This window comes from Balaenoptera acutorostrata, chromosome 12 (genome assembly GCF_949987535.1).
Source record: "Balaenoptera acutorostrata chromosome 12, mBalAcu1.1, whole genome shotgun sequence".
Taxonomy (NCBI): domain Eukaryota; kingdom Metazoa; phylum Chordata; class Mammalia; order Artiodactyla; family Balaenopteridae; genus Balaenoptera; species Balaenoptera acutorostrata.
The window spans coordinates 86860340-86881761 of NC_080075.1; the positions used below are offsets into that span (position 1 = coordinate 86860340).

Below are 21422 nucleotides of genomic sequence, written 5' to 3' on the forward strand. Positions count from 1 at the left end.
CATGGGCTCTTCATTGTGGCGTGCGGGATCTTTCGTTGCAGCGCATGGGCTTCTCTCTAGTTGTGGAGTGCCGGGTTCCAGCACGTGCGGGCTCAGTAGTTGCGGTGCTTAGGCTTAGTTGCCCCGTGGCATGTGGGATCTTAGTTCCCTGACCAGGGATCAAACCGCATCCCCTGCACTGGAAGGTGGATTCTTAACCACTGGACAACCGGGGAAGTCCCTGGCTCCGTTAATTTCTGATAAAGTGTTGTGGCCTTATAGTGAGAGTAACAGATTTCAGATTAGACGTGGGTTAAAATTCTAATGGGGAAACTTTAACTGATACATGTTAGAACACTTGGATATATTACATACAGTTAAAGTTTCCCATTTTTGCTCAAAGTTATTGTGAAAAAAGAAAAAAGTTATTTATTGTATGTTGATACAGTACTACCAAATGGAGTAATTAAGAATTTTCTTAGTTACTAAAGTTTTTAAAATTGTTTTTAAATCATTAGTTTAAAAGTGAAGGAACTTCCCTGGTGGCACGGTGGTTGAGAATCCGCTTGCCAATGCAGGGGACATGGGTTCGAGCCCTGGTCCGGGAAGATCCCTCAGGGCAACTAAGCCCGTGTGCCGCAACTACTGAGCCTGCACTGTAGTGCCCACGAGCCACAAGTACTGAGCCCATGTGCCACAACTACTGAAGCCCGTGCACCTAGAGCCCGTGCTCCGCAACAAGAGAAGCCACCGCTGAGAAGCCTGCGCACCACAACGAAGAGCAGCCCCCGCTCATCGCAACTAGAGAAAACCTGTGAGCAGCAACAAAGACCCAATGCAGCCAAAAATAAATAAATTTATTTTAAAAAGTCAAGATAACAATTTCATATTTAATTGCTGTGCTATATTATCAGTGATTTTCATATAAATAGGAAATACTAAGTAGCATTATAAGTAAATGGGAAAAATTATGGCATCTATATTGAATTAGTACAGTTTGGTTCTTTGTCTCTAATGATATTAATAATACTTTGTTGTTATTTTAATCACCCTTGATCTGTTAAAACCATCCATCCAGTAATCCTCAATCCTTATTTCTGCCTTAACCCAGCTTTAGGATGTGGCACAGTGGTTTTTCAAAAGAATGGGGGACGGGGTACCCTTTTCTGTCAACTCCCTAAGAATCTTAATATTCATTGTCTTTCCTCCCCACTCTTAGTCATTTTTGTCCATTACCAGAATACATGAGAATTTTGAGGTTTTAAATTAAGCATATGTAATTAACATCTTAAAAGTAGATTGTAATCATACAGGCGGATGAGCTTGGGCACGTGGCATGTATTTTCATGTACCTTAAAATTGGTTCTTTTGCCCAAACGGATTAGAGCAAGTAGATACTCGGCTGCATTTCAGTCAAGGCCTTCCCAAAGCACACTGATAAAGATTCTTTCCTATTTTGGAGGACCAAGTATTTCTGTTTGAATTGATTGATGTGATTGTCATTAAAGTTGCTGAGGGACCCACGGAACCCTTTATAGCGGTTTGATGAGTCCGTTTCCAGTTCTCTACTTTTACTGACCTATGACTTTAGGAAATTCTTATAAATAAACAGTGGAAAGTCCTTAACAGATAAACTGAAGTTTAAAATAGAACAGTCTTCACCAAGTTTCTGAAACAAAACTCTTCTGGTGCATAAAAATGTAGATAATCAAGCAGTAATCAGTTTTGACTGCAGTATAGAATATAGCAATATAATGACACTACGGAAAACCTAGAAACTTTTGACGTAGTAGTAATAGTACACCAGTTGTTAAAAAAGATGTTTTCTTCAAGTTGTAAAGCCTGAAATTTAAGAATAAATTAATATATTTTTACGTATTAGTTGAAGGATTAACATATTTTATGAATAAAGACAGCGAGAATTTTTACACATGAATTAATATTGTGGTCGTTATAGGTACATCAGAGCCGTGCACGTGCTTAAGCCCTCCTTATTAGTTAAGCCAACCACTGTTTTTGCAACTTAGTGGTAGACCTTTGAGGAAAGCTCTAATGTGGATAAAACCTTCAGTGAATACCAGTTAAATCAGTAATTTGAACTTTGTTATGGTTATTCTGATGTTTTTTTCTCTGAGTAGGAAGTAGGGAAACGTGATTAATAATCAACCCATTAGACTTCGTTTTGTTTTTGATGGAAATATTTCCTCCTGTAAAATTTAATGGCCATGAATTTGATTGCAGAGATTATTTTCCATAACCAGAGCTGTCCCTGGAGAGGCAATTTGAAACAGTTTCATTAGAATCCAGATAACTATCAAAAAGAGTGTTCTGGAACATTATAAAAAAGGACCATGTGAAAGTAAGTTCAGATCTGGTCTGATATTTTAATATTCCTACCCCTCATCCCCCAAGAAAAGTCAGTAAACACAGTGTAATCTTTTCATTGTCTTTGAAGCCCATGTTTATGACTGAAACTACTTTATTATGAGGTCCTTTGGTACCAGTGCCCCCTTGCATAGGAGGCAAAATAAATCTGACTTTCACTAAAAAGTGTTCTTATATCCAGTAGTTTTTTTTTTTTTTTTTTTTTTTTATTTATTTATTTATTTTTTGGCTGTGTTGGGTCTTCGTTTCTGTGCGAGGGCTTTCTCTAGTTGCAGCAAGCGGGGGCCACTCCTCATCGCGGTGCGCGGGCCTCTCACTATCGCGGCCTCTCTTGTTGCGGAGCACAGGCTCCACATGCGCAGGCTCAGTAGTTGTGGCTCACGGGCCTAGTTGCTCCGTGGCATGTGGGATCTTCCCAGACCAGGGCTCGAACCCGTGTCCCCTGCATTGGCAGGCAGATTCTCAACCACTGCGCCACCAGGAAAGCCCCATTATATCCAGTAGTTTTATGGTGAGGTATTTGAATGTTTTTATCTGAGTAAGGACAACTAGACAATTTAAAAAATACTTTTGCCAAACTAGACCCTTTAAGTCTTCATGCCTTGTGGAGTGGAATTCATGAATGCATTCATACATGTTTTATGTGTGACTAGATTTATTTATGAAACACTTAACTGAACACCTACTACTTGGCAGGCAATGTTCTAGGTACTGGAAATTAAGCACTTAAAACAGATGAAGTTTAAACCCTCCCATGAGAACAATTTCTTGAGGATCTTATATTCTAGAAAAGTGCTAAGAGTTAGTGTACTTTCTTCCTCTCTAAAAGAGGAGACGATTGCTGTCCTAGGTTGTACACCAGTACATGGTCGAGCTTTCCTTTTGCATATTTGTGACTGATGGGAAGCAGATACCCTGTAGTTGCAGGTGCCTAAACTCTCACTCTCAGAAGGTGCCCCGTGGTTTTCCTAGCTTGCTCACGTGTTCATTCTAACCGGAAGTCCTTTGAAATATACTTACTGAGTGTCCCAACCCGGCCTGTTTCATCTAGCCCTTGCCTGTCTTCCACGTGGATTCAGCACAATCTCAGTTCATTGCTTTAAACGGCTGAGTGTGTGCTCATGCGCACGTGTGTGCATGCACAAACCATCTGCTGCAGTTAGGTTTCTAACTCCTTGGGGAATAAGAGCATAGTCGGGGACTTTGGTTTAGCACAGTGCTTTATATATAGTAGCAATTAATATCAATATTTGTTGACTTCAAGCTACTGTCCTAAAATTGCTTAAAACCACAGCAGTTTCTTTAAAATGGTCTACATTGAATTTTTTTAAAAAATACCTTTCATTTCTTGAAGGTTTGTCTTTTATGGTTAGTCAAACCACTTAGCGTATCAAGACCTTTACCTCTGTTTTTAAAAATTGTACAGATTATGCAAGTAAGAAAATACTCCATGGGACTTTTTAATGCTCATTAAGAGTTGTTTTTCATGTTCATGAGCCCCATAGCCTTTGGCAGGAGTGGTGGGATCACCCTCTCTAATCAGGCAAAATAATAGAATTAATTAGTATGGCTATATCTTACATTTACTTTTTTTTTTTTTTTAATGGTTGAAGAGGGTATTGGGGGCTGTCTTCCTTTGTTATAACTCTCTTCCTCCTACCTTCCCTTCTCCAAAAAGTTTAAGCTAGATTTAATAATTTCCATTATGAGTTTTGTTTTTTTTCCTCTGTATGATTGATTACTGTCAAAATACACAGGCAAGAAGTCATTGGAAGTTTCATTTTGTAAGAGCCCAGAGTTCTCTCTTCTGAAAGCCTCCACCACGAGGGAGGGTTTCGGTAGCTTGGCTCTCCCGCTGAGTGTTATTTCCTTTGGGATAAGCGTTGACCTCAGTGCGTGAGACGTCTGCTGGGAAAGATTTGTACCAGGGGCAAAAGAGTAAGAAGCAATCACGGTATTTTATGGAAGTAATTGGGTTACAAATTGAAGTATTCATATTTTATTACTTGGTTATAAATTCTGTTCAATCCTTTGTTCCTCAGCCTTTTATTGGGACTGATTGTGGATCCTGGCAGCCCATTTTAGGTTAAATCTAAAGAATTCTGTATACAGAATTTTAATTTTTAATCAATTAAATGAAGTGGACCATACAAGATAGAATGTAATTATCAAGTAATTCGTTGAAAACCTTTAAAAAGGATAATTCACATTTTGGACTTTTGTCATGAGTGGCAAACAAAAAGTCTGGTATGCCAAGTATGCTTTTGTAGATTCTAGTACTGTTTTGAATGAAAGAGATAATAGAATTATAGATGGATGTTATTATTACTACCTGAATTATTATTTCTATTTTCATAGTTCTCACGTAAGGATATTCATTAATATTGTTGTGTCCCAGACTGAGATTTTTCCCTTATAGGTCTAAGTTCTCCCTACTTTGTTTTTTTCTCTTCCGTTATAGACTTGATTATGCATATTGCAGTTGTTTCTCAGTACTTATGATAGAATCAAGGATTTTTAAGTTATATAAATATAATATGAAATCTGGTTGTAAAACAACTCTTAGTTGACATGATTAGAATGCACATTTGCTAACCTTCTAATCAATGCCGGCAGGTTTTGGGTCCTGCTCCCAGGTGGTGTTCCTTCTTAGACAACTTGACAGAAGAATTGGAAGAGAATCCAGAAAGCACAGTTTATGATGATTACAAATTTGTCACCAAGAAAGACCTTGAAAATTTAGGTAAAAAAAATTATGATGAAATGTTTATAAGATTATTTCTACTTGTTTCTGTTTTGAGTTTTGAACATTAGAAGTGATGGAGTCACATTTATCTGCTTTTCCAAATCTCTTTCTGACAAATCAGACATTAAACTTAGTATATATAATCTCTGCTTAGAAAAAGATTCAGATAAATTCAACCTACTGAAGCTTTTTTGTATCTTAAATGAGGAATAATTTTTTTAACCTACCACCTATGTATAGGAAAAATATCAGTCAAGGGAGCAGTGATTTTCAAGTACTATTTGAATATAATAAGATTTTGAGAAATCTCAGAGACTGCACGGAAATGATTTTTGTCCCCCTGTAGGTTTGCTTATTAAAAGACCTAATCCAAAACTTAGAACCCGTAGATTGAATCCTCAAATATGTAGAACCTTAACAGTTACTTAGGTTTAAAGAATACAAACCAAGAAATGCTTCTTAATAATGGCCAACATTTAAAATAGGGCTTACATGTGCCAGGCGGTATTCTGAATGTTTTATATACAACTCATTTAATCCTCACAGCTATTGAGTGGATACTATTATGATTTCATTTTATAGGTAAAGAAACTGAGGCACAGAAAGATTTTTTTTTTCCCAGAAAGATTAAAGCAACTTGCCAAAGGCTTCAGTGGTTGGTAAATGTGAGGGTTAGAGTTTAAACTTAGAGTCCATGCTCTTAACCTCAGCCATACTGACCCCTCTGAAGAACATGTTTATCTTAGTTGACTAGTACTGGTTTGTAGGATAACAAGAGTAGGTTTTGCTAATCTTGTTCTATTGTTGGGAAAAGGCTACATAGCAAATTACTGAGAATGGGAAAACTTAGAGGATCCATTCTCCACAAGCCTAGGTAGCTTAGTTGTCTTTAGAACAAATAGATGTACTATAGCAGTTAAATGCTAAAAGAAGATAGAATCGTATAACAAATAGATTAGAAGAGAGATTCTTAAACTCTATTTTGAAACTATATCTTTTAGCACAGTTAATCCAGGCAGAATTATTTTCTACTAGCTACCACCAAAATAATTCTTTAAATTTTAATGTGTTTAAAAAGAAAAGAGTTGTATTTAGCCTTTTAAAAATATGACTTATGGATGAAATAGGGTGAACTAAGTCTTCCTACTGAATGAAGTGCTTCCTTAAATATCTCCAATGTAATTTTTACAGTATGCTTGTGTCATACTCACCTACCTTCTTAAATTGGAGACTAAAAAGTCATTGCTATTTTGTGGATTTTTAAAAACTACTGTGTTTAGTATATTTTGGGTGTTTCTTCAGTCTCTTCACTGTGTTTATTTTGGGTGAGGAAGGCAGTGATAAAGGTTTAGATACGTTTTGTTAAAATGCATTCATACTGCCTATTTTTAAAACTATGGAAATAGATATAATATTCAACAAAATAAGTTATACTAGAAATCATCTTCATGTAAATTAGTAATATCTTTTAATATTAAATGAGCCATTGGTTATAATTTTTCAACAGATTTTACCATCATATGTAAAACCTTTAAAATAATTTATGTTAAAGTAAAAATAAGGCCATGTAACTAACTTCCCTTATTTCTTAAGATTACAGCATTGAATACTTGCAAGTTCTGACATTTCCCAGTTATAGCCTTTAGCAGGTCCTATACCATGGTGTTTCCAAAACGTGTTTCATGGGCCACTGTGTATGCAGTGCTGGGTGGGTGGCATTGTGGCTGATATCATGGGCATTAGAGATGGGCTGACATGGGCTCACATCCCACCGCTACCACGTAACAGCTCTATGACTTGGCCAATTTACTTAACCTCATTGTGCCTTGGTTTCCTCATCTATAAAATGGCAGTAGTAATGGTGCCTACCCATAGGATTGCTTGGAGAATGAATCAGGTAATGCTTGAAAAGTACTCAGCACAGTTTCGAAACATAATACATAAATGTTACCTATCATTTTAAGAGATTTGTGGCAAATAAGTTTGAGAAATGTTAGGTTCTAAGCCAAGATAAATCAGTTTCTCTACTTATGGACTTCTTTGAGCCTTTAATGCCATCATACACTATAAATCTCCAGGAGGGGGAGGAAAATATGAAACAGTTCCCAAACTTAACTTGATCGTAGAACCTCTTCCTCAAAGATCTCTTGGGACTAGTGTTCTGTGGAGCTAACGATGGGAAAAGCTGCTGCTCCTGCCAGATTCTCTGTGTAGAATTGTTTTAACATGAAAAGCTCTCTCCTGGAATGGGAATAATGCTGGGCCGTAAATGTAAATTTTATATACCTAATAGAGGAAACAAAAAATTACGAACACACATGTGCAGGTACCTAAATGCAGATTGTTATGCATTGGACATTTCATTAAGGTTCAGCCCTCCCTCCCCCCGAACCCCGCTACCACCTTTTAAGTTTCTACTGTGCAAATCCAAACCCTGTGGTTTTATTAACCTAATGAATTCTAGGAAAGTATTTTTCTGACCAAGTCTTATTACTTTATGAGATTATCCTAAATTTAATTTTGCCTTTTGATGTTGTTCTGTAATGTATACTGTTTTGTACATCTATGTGATTTTGCCTAGTAAGTGATTTTTAGGTCTGGAGGGATGTTCATTTCTAAAATTTGGAAATCAGGGTAATGTTTTCCTTGGAAACATAGTCACTTAGTATTATACCAACTAAAGCTGCCATTTATGTGAGTATATCATAGGTGGTCTTATTCTGAAGATAAATATTCTCATAACCTTTCTCTGTGTAAATATTTGCAATTAATAAATAATTTCTGTGACATAGGCAGAGCATCCTTTTGTGACCACCAGCACCACTAATTGTAAATGAAATCTAAATCTAGGAAACCCTGTGAAAGATACTGTTTAAAGCTTCCAAACACTGATTGTCATTGAACTTTTAATTCATCCATGATGACGTATGTCTGTATATAATATATATGTTGGTATAAATTTGCCAAAAGCTGTTCTTTTGGGTGGAAAACATGCCCTTTCTACATTATTGTTGTGACAGTGTCCTTTGTTTTTGGAAATTATGGGCCATAACAGTGGTCTCCCCCCAACCCTGGCACTGTTCCTACTTGGCAGTTTGAAAGTTGACAACCTAGTGTTGATCTCAGCATTTTTTGTTTATTTGGGCTTTTTTTTTGGCCGCGCTGCACGGCATGCGGGATCTTAGTTCCCCGATCAGGGATCGAACCTGTGCCCCTGCAGTGGAAGCGTGGAGTCTTAACCAGTGGACCCCCAGGGAAGTGCCCTCAGTATTATTTTTAAAGTTAAACTAGCTCATGGAATCCAAAAATCTGAGAACCACTTGTATAGGGAACCCTTCTTTACTTATCTGTCATAGTTCATAAAGACCTTGCCATCATTTTTATGCTTAGTATTGCATTAAAAATAAGTAAGGATGATATTGCTGAAGCAGAGTAAAATTTTCTTTGCAATTATTGAAGAAGATCAGTAATTCTGATCCTTAAATTTTTACTCAGAAGTGAACTTATAATCAAATTGTCATGAAAAATCGTTGAATTTTAATCAAGATTTCATAAAAATCTGCCCTCTTCTGATTAACTTTCCCCAGGGCTCACCCATCTCATTGGATCACCTTTTCTCCGGGCATATATGCATGGATTTTTCATGGATATAAGACTCTACCACAAGGTAACTACAAAACTACAGTTATTTTAGGTGACTGATGAGCGCTCTGTAACCATTTCTTCTCTACTTACTTGCGTTTTTATAAAACATACTTAAGATTTGTAAGCAATCTGTCTGTTCTTTGGCATGATAGTCATGCTGTATATGAGACATGCTGCTAAATACAATTCTCTTATTTTTAATTTTTTTCCACTTTGAAAAGGTGAAATTGATGGTAAATCCATTTGCTTTTGAAGAATATAGGAAAGATAAGATCCGACAGAAGATAGAAGAAACACGAGCACAGAGAGTCCAGTTAAAGGTAAATATTGTAGTCATCATTGAATGTACTAGAGAAGGGTACTTCACTTTTATTTTATTTATTACTCAAAGAAACCTGCCATCCATTTCTTAGTTTTTCCATCCTTAGTTTACATCTTTTACTGGTATTTTTGGTCTATTTTATTTGTTGTGAGGGTGGACGCTCTTTACAGTTTTATCATTATAGACTCTATGGTAATGGTAGTGTGGAAGATCACGCCAGGTGAGCTGATAGTGTCCGTCCTACCAGGAAGATATGATGCCGTTTTCAAACAGGGATTTAGATTTTGGAGCGTTGGCGCTTTGCTAATCCCCATTTCTTCCTGACATTTGGGAGTGTCTTAGGCTAGCTGCTTGGATCATGGGAAATGGTCATTAGACTATGCCAGGGCCCAGACAGGAATCAGGCCACACTAGTTCTATTAACAGAGGGAATTTAATGTAAAGAATTGTTACTCAATTGTTATTAGAGAACTGAAAAGGCAGAACTACTGAGGTATTGATAAGAGAGGCCGTGGCTTCCGGGAGCAGCTGACACTCCAGGGCTGGGCGGGAGGAGAGAGGCAGGCCTGAGAGCCGGGACTCAGACCTGCGTGGAGGGCTAACAGCTGGCCGTGGGGTCCTCGAGGCAGGGTGAGGCTGTTCCCGGGAGCGGGGGAGAAGCACAGAGCGGCCTCCCCGCTCTGCTGGAGCCACCTGTTGTTGCCGGGACAAAGAAGCGCTGGCGGGTGATGTCAGGCCAGCGGCAAGCAGAGGGGCAGCGCAAACCCCATCTCCTTCTGCCTTCCCGTCCCGACTGAGATCAGCCACCAAGTGATACAATCATTTCCAACTGGACATTGTTTAAAGCACATGCACACACTTTCAGTGCAAAAGACTAGTGACAGGTCTTTCCTTTTTCCAGATTATTTGTTAAGTTTTTAAAAGCAGTGAGTGTGTGTGTATATTGGCCAGGTCAGGCTAGGACACAGAGTCCTCTGTCCCTGCTCTTCGCTTTAACCTTTAAAGCTAAATTGTAGGTATTTCAGTACAGCTTTTTTTTTTCACCTCTACTAGAAATTGCCAAAAGTTAACAAAGAGCTGGCACTTAAATTAATTGAGGAAGAGGAGGAAAAGCAAAAATCTACATGGAAAAAGAAGGTTAAGGTAAGATTTTATAAGGCAGAGAAAATATTGATAAATTGTTTCTCCATTTTCTTGACAGTAACTTGTATCTTTTTTCTTTTTTCTTTAAAAATGCATTTAGTTTTCTATTTTCCCTGCTTTTAAGATAGTATGTACTCAATATGGGAAGTTTGTAAAATAGAATATAAAGAAGAAAGTCACACATATAATTCTATCCAGACAAAGGCATCATTAATATTTTAGTGAATTTCCTTCCTGTCTTATTTCTCTTAAAATTATAAACTATAATAGCAGGATACTATTGTATATATAAAATATTTATCGTGGTTCTATAAAATAACACACATAGCTTCCCATTTTTATTAAAAATTCTTTCATAAATATTTTTGAGAGCTGCATATTTTATCTTGTGCATGTATTTTAAATAATCCTTTTATTGTTAAATATTGAGTTTGCTTATTGTTTTTCTCTGTACTAACTAAGTTTGTTTATAACTTCACAAGTAGCCAGTTTTCATTTAGACTTGGCATCATTGGGACTGTGCACTCCTATGAATACTGCTCTCCACATTCCGTTCCTAATGTAAAAGAGAGAAAGATCGGTCATAAACTAAGTAAGGGTCAATGCTTCATTTAGCTGATGTTGTCAAGACAGGAGGAGGTTTTTCTAATTTTCCCGGATATGCGAAGGCTTCCTCGTTCCTCCCCAGTGCTGTTTTCTCACCTGTTTAGATCAGGCAGGCAGATGACCAAGCTGGGCTGTCCTCTGGAATGAGGTGTAAACATCCGATCTCTCCTGCAAGCCTGCAGGACCTGCCTGAGTAGATAGATGGCCGAACCTCGTATCTGGGCTGCCTGTGTTGAGCTCTCAGGAGGGGATTGTTTGCTTGTTTATTCTTTCTCGGTTCTCTCTCTAGTTTTTAGCCAGGTAAGTGAACAGGAGATAAGTGAGCTCTTCATGTGTTTATTTTTGTACCACTCTCTTCAGTGACGTCAGGGGACTGCAACTAAAGGGTCTTGTGTCTGGCCCCTTTGCTAACTAGTTGTGTCATCATGGGTGACCCTCAGCTTCACTGGGTCATAGCTTGTTCTTCTATAAGATGCAAGAGTAGGACCAGCGAGGGGCATCCTTGGCGCTATGATTTCTAAATGGGTTCACTCTCACTGTTCCCTCTGTCGTCCTTGGCCTCCTCATCCTTTCTGCATCCTCTTATCCTGGTCTGTTAGCTTCTTTTAATATGCTGTTTTTTCCCTTTTTTTCCCAATTCTTTTTAATTTATTTTTTATTGGGGTATAGTTGTTTTACAGTGTCGTGTTAGTTTCTGCTGTACATTGAAGTGGAGTTCCCTGTGCTATACAGCAGGTTCTCATTAGTTATCTATTTTATACATATTAGTGTATATGCATTGATCCCAATCTCCCAGTTCATCCCACCCCCCCCACACACAAGTAAATACATAGATGGCTTTTACGTTTCTATTTTCATTACATGAATAGTATACCAATGTTGAAGCAATGACTTAAACTTGTTATTATATGAATTTATACATCTATATGCTATGGCTGTGCACCTTCCTAATTTACATCAGTGTATTAAGTATATATGTATATCTTAAAATGTTTAAAATGTAAGTGCTTCCTGCTACCTTGACTTTCTCCTCAGAGTATTCACATTGATTTATTTTCTTTCTTCCTTTCTTTATTTATTTATATTTTTGGCTGTGTTGGATCTTTGTTGCTGTGTGCGGGCTTTCTCTAGTTGCGGTGAGCGGGGGCTACTCTTCATTGCAGCGTGTGGGCTTCTCATTGCGGTGGCTTCTCTTGTTGCAGAGCATGGGCTCTAGGCGCACGGGCTTCAGTAGTTGCGGCACACAAGCTCAGTAGTTGTGGCTCGTGGGCTCTAGAGCGCAGGCTCAGTAGTTGTGGCGCGTGGGCTTAGTTGCTCCGCGGCATGTGGGATCTTCCCGGACCAGGGATTGAACCCATGTCCCCTGTATTGGCAGGCAGATTCTTAACCACTGCGCCACCAGGGAAGTCCCCACATTGATTGTCTTGTTAGCCCAACCTGAGGATGGTTAGGTAACCTTTCAGCTTTATATGTCATTCTGCAAGCTTAATGGAAGTGATCTTTGGATTTACATGCCCTGAAGTTTTAGTAAGGAGGGAGTGGAGCTAATTTAGGCTGCAGATGTATTCTTTTCTATGTTTTATGCTTATGAGTCTTTATTACATTTAATGTGATAGAGAGTAGGACACTTAAAATTTAATTTTGATACTTTGTGCAACACGGTATACACAGTTCCGGAGCCTTTTTAAAGGCCTTATGATTGTGGAGATGTGGGGGAAGCGTCCTTTTCTCACCATCCCCCCTCTGCTTCACAGACTTTTGTTGAGGTAGGGACGGCTGGAAGAGATGTAGAACACAGGCGGCCCTTGCTGTGCACGTTAGTGCAGGCTGGTAACAACGAGCCTGGGAGCTGAAAACATGCAAAGTGATCTGTAGAGTCAATGGGAAAATCATGGTTGTCTGTGCCTTTAAAACAGTTTTAGTCAAAACATTTATAGGGTTATCCTGTAAAGAATCATCAGACTGTGTGCTATTTCTACTGCAGGTGCAAAGAGGAAGAACCTTGGAAATTCTTATCTTCTTCCATCAAACAGTTCCCCTTCAGCTGTTGGAAGCTGGAAGCACGGTGTTTGTAACTGTGTGAACTATAGAATCCCACTAGAAGGTGGTGTTTGTAAAACGTGCTCCTCGTCTGCTCTTAGTGGCTTGCTGACCCAAGTCAGCCTCCGTTATCAGAGCTCAGTTTCTTTCCAGAAATACTTAAATATAGTCATCTAAAAATCTGAGACTGTTATAGACAGTTTGTATGATTCGTTGTTTAACAGTTTTATCTAATTAAATGACTTGGGGAATTCCCTGGCGGTCCAGTGGTTAGGACTTGGCGCTTTCACTGCCAGGGCCTGGGTTCGACCCCTGGTCGGGGAACTAAGATCCCACAGGCCGCGTGGTGTGGTTCCCCCACCCCCGCCCCCCCAAAAAAGACCTTAAAAACTGTTCCTGAATTAAGGAAAGACTCCTTCATTATAATTGTAAAGAATAACTTGAAAGAATTCTGAAATCCATCAGCAGTTCATTAGTCTTGTCTGGTCTTTGAATTCAGCTCTTTAAGCCCTCAGGAGCTTTAATAGCTCTGGTAACTTCTGACGTGAAAGTCAGTGTGGTGCGGTTATGTTCTGCTTTGGCTCCAGCTGAAATTTCATGGAGGCCGACGGTGAAATACGTTCCCAGATATCGCTACCACTGATAACATAATTAAAGTCTAATAAGATGTTTACCTTTCAGTTGATGTTGGATCTACAATGGCAAGTGACCCACTGCATAATAATGTCAAGAAACATTATCTGGACCTTATCCAAACTTAGAAATTTGGTAGTGTTGATTGGTGGTATTTGGTATTAGAAATTTGGTATTAATTAATTTGGTGGTATTAATTCTAATTAAGAATTAATTCATTTGTTCTTTCAGCTTTATTCTTTCAATCCAGGAACTTAGGTTCTTCAGCACTTGGAAATTTTCTTAAAAAAAAATTTTAAGTAGTCTTTCCCTGCTGTGATTCATGGTCACTTGTTCAAATTTAAGAGTGAAAGATTTGAAAAGCTGAGGGGAGGCTCTGAGGTGGAGACAGGGCTCGTCAGTCCTGTGTGCTGACCTGGCCAAGCTGTTTATCTGGGGAAGCGCCAAATGGCAGGGCCTTCAGCCTTTCCCTTGGCTGCTCCGAGTCTCCTGACTGGAGGGTGGTGGCCTGGCTGCCAGCATTCCGAGGACTGAGAACTCCCATCAGGAGGGCTGGGGGCGGCGGGGTGGGTGGCACCTCAGCCCCTCGCCTGCACCCCCTGGTGCCAGGTGCTCCCCGGGCCTCCCCGCGCTGTGGGCCCGGCTGGCCACGCCCTCCCCTGCAGAGAAGCCTTCCTGCAGCTGGAGACCGCGGGGGCTAGACCTTCCTTTCTTGCTCCTGCAGCCTCGTTGCTCCTGTTTCCTTTCCTGTCCTTCTCAGCGTGAAGGGTCTGTGTCTTTTTAAAGCCCCTTTTCTGCCGTTTTAGTGGGGTTTTAGCAGAGATTAGAAGATGCTCATGTTCGAACCACCATCTTTACTCAGAAGTCTGCATCACCTTAATTTCATAGATATCATAGCATTGAAAGAATTAATCTGTTTTAAATGTTAAGTATTTCTCATATATGTCACTGTGTTGGGACAAAATATTGATAATAAGCATCCTACTCAGATCTACACATAATACACTTCTTTGAGGCAGGGCTGTGGTATAAACAATACTTTAAGATGTTTCCTAAATTCCAGTGGCAAGTGTTTGGCATATGCACGTGTGTATTTGTAGGGCAGCTCGCTAGCCAGACGCTCATAACTACTACAGCACATCACTAACTACATCTCATCCTACTTTTTTTTTTTTTTTAAGACAGCTGTGAAAACAAACAATTAGACTAGGAAACTCTCTGATGGAAATATTTTTACAGCTGGGTTAGAAGAGTTTTTATTTTATATTTGTTCTTCTAAGGCATACTTGTCTTTAGGCAATGCAACTTATTTGTTTTAAATTAAGGGAAAAAGAGAACACTAGCCAACATATCCTTTTTTAACATGATTCTCAGTTATTTGTTAAATGTGATTATTTAATAATACAGTAAGATGAAAAAGAAAAGATTTCCCTTGGGATTTATATATATATATATATATATATATATATATATATATATATATATATATATATATATATACATGAAACCTGAAACTGTATAACAGGCCAATAGCTATTCATGTGGTCTTTGGCAGTATTAAGTATCCTGTGTTTACAGGTAACTCCAAAATTTATCCAGTTTATCCGCCTCTTCTCTCCTGAGTCCTGGTGTCTTGATTTTAGGCACCTAATGGTGTCCATCAGAATCCAGATGATGTTCTCCTTGCGCCATAGACTGGGTTAACCAGTCTTAAATGGAACATAATTTCTTTGTTTAACTTTTCTCATGCACTGGATTTTTTTTTAAGACAATTTTTACTTTAGAACAGTTTTACGTTCACAGCAAAATCACGAGGAGGGTACAGAGATTTCCCATATACTCCTGCCCAGACACATGCATAATCCCCCCTCCCCCCATTAATATCTCCCACCAGAGGGAACATTTGTTACAATCAATGGACCTACATTGATACATCGTAATCACCCGGAAGCCCACAGTTTACATTAGGGTTTACTCTTGGTGGTGTTCATTCCATGGTTTTGGACAAATGTATAATGACATGTATCCACTATTAGAACATCAGAATATTTTCACATCCCCTCAAATCCTCTGTGCTCTACCTATTCATCCCTTCCTACTGAGCCCTGGCAACCACTGATCTTTTTACTGTCTCCATTGTTTTACCTTTTCTACAGTGTCATATAGTTGGGATTGTAGCCTTTTCATATTGGCTTCTTTCTCCTTAATAATATGCATTTAGGGTCCCTCCATTTCTTTTTGTGGCTGAAAACCTTTCTTTTTAGCGCTAAATAATACTCAGTTGTTTGAATGTACCACGGTGTACTTACTATTTAGCTACTGGGGGATGTCTTGGTTTCTTGGTACATAATTTCTTGTCCTTTATTCCATCCTATGCCTCTTTTTCTGATCACCTCCAATGATGGATCCTGACTTACTGTATCGCCAGCTTTCTAGTCACTTAAGCTAGACACTTGAGAGAAATTTTTAACCCTCTTTTTCAGTATTCCTCCTCCCATCTCATCTGTAGCTGTATCTATCAATTCGAACTTGGAAGTGTATCTCACTATCATCCTTTCCTAAAACACCCTTAGATTCCAGTTGCCCTAACTCAGGCCCTGTCTCTTTTCCCAGTTTCCTCAAGAGGCCTCTTCGTCTTCCTCATGACTCTGGTTTCTCCCTCAACAGCCCATCATGTAGCACGCTGCTGCAGAATCGCAAAGCAGGCTTCTTTTTGTCATCTGAGATTCTTTTTTTTTTTAATTAATTTATTTAATTTATTTATTATTTTTGGCTGCGTTGGGTCTTTGTTGCTGCGCGCGGGCTTTCTCTAGTTGCGGTGAGCGGGGACTACTCTTTGTTGCGGTGCGTGGGCTTCTCATTGCGGTGGCTTCTCTTTTTGTGGACCACGGGCTCTAGGCACCTGGGCTTCAGTTGTTGTGGCTCATGGGCTCTAGAGCACAGGCTCAGTAGTTGTGGCGCACGGGCTTAGTTGCTCCGCGGCATTTGGGACCTTCCCAGACCAGGGCTTGAACCCGCGTCCCCTGCATTGGCAGGCGGATTCTTAACCATTGCGCCACCAGGGAAGCCCTGTCATCTGAGATTCTTGACACACTCTTCTGTCTGTATCTTTCTCCTCCTTATCCTCTTCTTCCCTAATAGTTTCCCCTTACCTGCAGAATAAGGTCACAGTATTTAAAATTCTTTACAGTCTGGCCTGATCAAGAATTGCTTTTTCAAATTTTGCCATTATCCTTGCATTATCTATTGCATTAGACTGTTCACCACTCCTCAGTGGTCTGGAAATGTTCTTCCCAAATTTCTATCTGTTGAAAACTACCCATCTTTTAAGCTTCCTCCCCGATGCATATCCCCTGTGAACCCTTCTGAGGTGTACCTTGTTGGAATTACTTTTTACCTCTCTGTTCCTAGAGCACTTTCAACTCTGTTTAGCATCCTTTTTTTTTTTTTTAAATTAACCAATTTTTTAATTAATTAATTAATTTATTTATTTATTTATTTATTTTTGGCTGTGTTGGGTCTTCGTTTCTGTGCGAGGGCTTTCTCCAGTTGCGGCGAGCGGGGGCCACTCTTCATCGCGGTGCGCGGGCCTCGCACTGTCGCGGCCTCTCCCGTTGCGGAGCACAGGCTCAAGACGCGCAGGCTCAGTAGTTGTGGCTCACGGGCCCAGCTGCTCCGCGGCATGTGGGATCTTCCCGGACCGGGGCACGAACCCGTGTCCCCTGAATTGGCAGGCGGATTCCCAACCACTGCACCACCAGGGAAGCCCTAGCATCCTTTTTAAGGTGCCTTGTAGCATAGAGGTTTGTTTGTTTTTTGCTCATTAGGTTGTGAATGCCTTGGGATCAGGAGCTAGAACTTACCTATCTTTGTTTCTTCCTTGAATCTAAATCTGTCTTGGAAATGATACTTAGGGAAGACTTCGATATATCTCAAATATATATTCAGTATATCATAGAATTTTAGTAAGGGTTTGTCAGATTTTAGGTACATACAGGTAATAAACAACCCAAGTTCCTTAATGTCTCATGGTTTACCAATTTTTTGTGTAGCTCAGTTATACAACATTCTGAGCTCAACTACTTACAACCTTATTTACTCCCAATAGTGGAGAAGCAGCCAGTAAAATAAAGTCTGTTAAGTAGAGCCACAGTTTACCACAAACAGGTTCATTTTTTCCAGCCTGTGCTTAGGCTGTTTTCTTTACAAACCATGTTAAGTAGGTTAATTTATCTGGTTTCCAAGCCTATTGCAGATAAGGAACAATAGGAGAACCCTGAGTGTATAAGATTATCATCTGTTTAAGTGAACAGATAAGTTTACAGTACATTCTAGAAAATGTTTCTGTTCAGAGTGGTATAAATAAAAGGGAATGCAGTGTCAGTCCTGAGCTATCCAAAATGGGTCTCAATAGTAAAGTTTTATTATGTCAAAATCGCAGTCTCACATTATATCCTTTGAGAACAATTAAATGGCCTAGGAGAAAAAGATCGACGAGGCTGTCCTGTGAGGGAAGGAAATATCCCTTAGGTTTCCGAATAACTCAGAGTCAGTAAACTTACACCACCAGCTCCCCACCTTGTTAATTCTTGACTTATTATTGATGCATACTTCCTCTCCCAGTTTTAGAATATGAAGTTGAAAGTCTCACTAATTTTCATTCAGTATAGTAGCTATGCTTAAAAAGCCATGTTTCAAAAACATGTATTTTCTTGAAAAATGTTTTTGCATCCAAAAATGTTAATTGAAAAAAATTCTTTCTAATGTATTAAACATAAAGTTAGGCCAAAAGACTCAGTCTTAGCTCATTGTGTGCAACGGCCAACTAATACATATTTTCTGTGAAATAGGTGAATAGAATTTGATTGTGGGTAAGAGATAAGCAATTAGAAAGTTCTGGAAACTGATTCTTTTAACAATTTCATAATAATTTAATAAGTTGTGCTTTATGTAGCTTATTAATTTATTATTGAGTAAAATGTTTTTAAGCCATCTTTCTGGTCAGATTTTATTCCAATATTAACTTAAAATTTTGACATTCTTTTTCTTATAGAACCTTCCTAATATTCTCACCGATGATCGATTTAAAGTTATGTTTGAGAACCCTGACTTCCAAGTAGACGAAGAGAGTGAAGAATTTAGGCTTTTGAATCCACTTGTTTCCAAACTGTGTGAAAAAAGGAAGAAGAAACTAAGACTCTTAGAGCAACAGGAACTTCATGAAAAAGTAATGTACTCTTTATCGTTTAGAATTTGCCCCTGTTTGTTTAAAATAAAGTTTTCTGTGTAAGTTGAAAGAGTCTTTGAACAAACTTGAGCTGTAATTTGTTTGACCTTCAGCTTAGGAATATATCTTATTTAATTAAAGATGTTTTTTCCAATGCATGCGATGTCATGTACTCTGATGGGCTAATGCTGTTTAAGAGAAAATAGTGGGTCAGTGTTTTTGGTTGGGGGAGAGGAGCTGCTTCTTACTATTTTTATTTTCAGGAAGAGGAGGAAGAACCGGAAGGAAAACCAAGTGATGCAGAAAGTTCTGAGAGTTCGGATGATGAGAAAGCCTGGGTTGCAGAGGTCAGGAAACAGCGCCGACTTCTCCAACAGGAGGAAAAAGTGAAGCGGCAGGAACGGCTCAGGGAGGACCGGCAGACGGTCCTCAAGCCCCAGTTTTATGAGATCAAAGCAGGCGAAGAATTCAGAAGCTTCAGAGATTCTGCCACAAAGCAGAAGCTGATGAAGTGAGTAGCATAGCCTTCAGTGATGGTTCGTTGAGTTGTCCCAGCCTTGCTTTTCTCCTTGCCCTAAAGGCGGCATTTGGATCTTTGGAGTTAATGTGAGGGAAGCACCACAAGGCCTGAGGGGAAATACACTGGTCTTTACTGTGATTATTTTTAACAACTTTTTGAGGTATAGTTTACATACAATAAGGTGCAGGGTGTGGCCCCATGAGCATTGGTAAATATATACATTGGAGCACTTTTATACTGCAGAAGCCGCTCTCTTAAATTATGGTGGTAATTAAGAGGCAACAACTTCTTTAACAGAAAGTTATTTTTAAAAGTTAGAATTTCAGTTATGTTTACCGTCATCGTAGTTTACCTGATTATTAAAAAGGTCACTTGGAAAATTTGCCAGGAATTTTAAGTCTCTTATAGGAAAACTGAGAGATCAGAAAGAGTGGTATTCTAGAATAGTCGAATACATAGAGACAGAAAGTAGAATGGTGGTTGCCAGCGGTTGAGGGGTGGGGAGACATTGCTTAATGAGATAGAGTTTCAATTTGGAATGATAAGAAAGTTCTAGAAATGGGCAGTGGTAATGGTTGCACAGTAGTGTGACTATCCACTGAACTGTTCACTGAAAAATGGTTAACATGGTGAGTTTTATGTTATATATATTTTACCACAATAAAAAAATCAACCTTAAAAGAAATGGTATTATTTGAACAGTTTCAGTTGTCAGGTGTCTAAGTAAGGAACTAGCTGGGTACGTAAGCCCAAAACGTGTATAAGCTCTAAGTCACCCAAGTCTCTGCTTTGAGAATTTCTAGGCTGAGTATTGATATACAGGATTTGGATGTGATAGCCAGTCAGAGTAGATTACCTTGTAAGAAGAGCCTAAAGGTCTGGGGAGCCAAGGCAAGGGGAGGAGGAGGAGGGCCCGAGCAAGACCGGTGAGGCATTAGGTCAGGGGCAATACCAGCGCTGTGCCCTGTGCTTTTCTAGCTCCCACCTTCCCGTTTTGAAAAATGTGGTTTTTCAGACAGAAGAAGGGGGAAAAGGTGGGGAGGATATTGATAGACAGGCTGACTTGTCTCTGGAATGGAGATATGCCTATTCATCTTTATTTCAGCAGTTTCTGGCAAATATCTGGGAAACCAAATGTTGAGCAAACCCTTCAACTTAGATCCAGGAGCACCTAGAAATTCTGGTTCTGACTAACAAAAGAGACGTTGGTAGACAAAGAATCTAGTGATAGGCTTAATATCTTTTGAAGAAATTTTCTTTACCTACCAACCTCACTTTTCTTTTTCATAACAACTTTCTTGAAATATAGTTTATATAACATACAGGTCACGTACTTAAAGTGTGTAAGTCGTTGGTTTTTAGCCTATTCACAGGGTTCTGCAACCACCACCGCAGTCAGTTTTAAAACATTTTCATCGCCCCCAAACAAAATTCCTTACCCCATTGGTATTCACCCCCATTTACCCCACCCCATCCCCGGCATCCACTAATCTATTCTCTACCTCTATAGATTTGCCTATTCTGACATTTCTTTTTTTCCTTAATGTTTATTTATTTATTATTTGGCTGCGTCTGGTCTTAGTTGGGGCACGCGGGCTTCTCTCCAGTTGAGGCGCATGGGCTCCAGAGCACGGGGGCTCAGTAGTTGCGGCGCACGGGCTTAGTTGCCCTGCGGCATGTGGGATCTTAGTTCCCCGACCAGGGATCGAACCCACGTCCCCTGCGCTGGAAGGCAGATTCTTAACCACTGGACCACCAGGGAAGTCCCTGACATTTCATACAAATGGAATCATACAGTACATGGCGTTTTGTCCAACTGCTTCTACTTGGCATAATGTTTTACATGTTCATCCATGTTGTAGTATGTGTCAGTACTTCATTAGTTTTTATTGCCGAATAATATTCCAGGGTAGGGATATACCACATTTTATTTATCCATTTATCAGTTGAAGGATATTTGTGTTGTTTCCAGTTTTTGCCTATCACAAAAAATGCTACTATGAACATTTGTGTATGTGTTTGCATAGGCGTGTGTTTTCATCTCTCCTGGCTGCGTACCTAGGAGTGGGATTGTTGGTCCCATGGTAACGTTATGTCTAACCTTCTGAGAAACTGCCACACTGTTTTCCAAAGAGGCTTCTTCATTTTACATTCCATCAGCAATATGTGCAACCTC

At 39.4% G+C, this 21422-nt stretch overlaps 1 protein-coding gene across 1 annotated transcript in view; it reads left to right on the forward strand.

Annotated features, from left to right (window-relative positions):
* The window catches only part of NOL10 (nucleolar protein 10), an 87029-nt gene that overhangs the window by 51592 nt on the left and 14015 nt on the right, over positions 1 to 21422 (forward strand). The window contains exons 14-19 of the mRNA XM_007195653.2: positions 4981 to 5107; positions 8698 to 8777; positions 8977 to 9075; positions 10131 to 10220; positions 18553 to 18726; positions 18990 to 19237. Coding sequence (XP_007195715.2) covers positions 4981 to 5107; positions 8698 to 8777; positions 8977 to 9075; positions 10131 to 10220; positions 18553 to 18726; positions 18990 to 19237 — 818 coding nt within the window. The remainder of the gene's footprint in view (positions 1 to 4980; positions 5108 to 8697; positions 8778 to 8976; positions 9076 to 10130; positions 10221 to 18552; positions 18727 to 18989; positions 19238 to 21422) is intronic.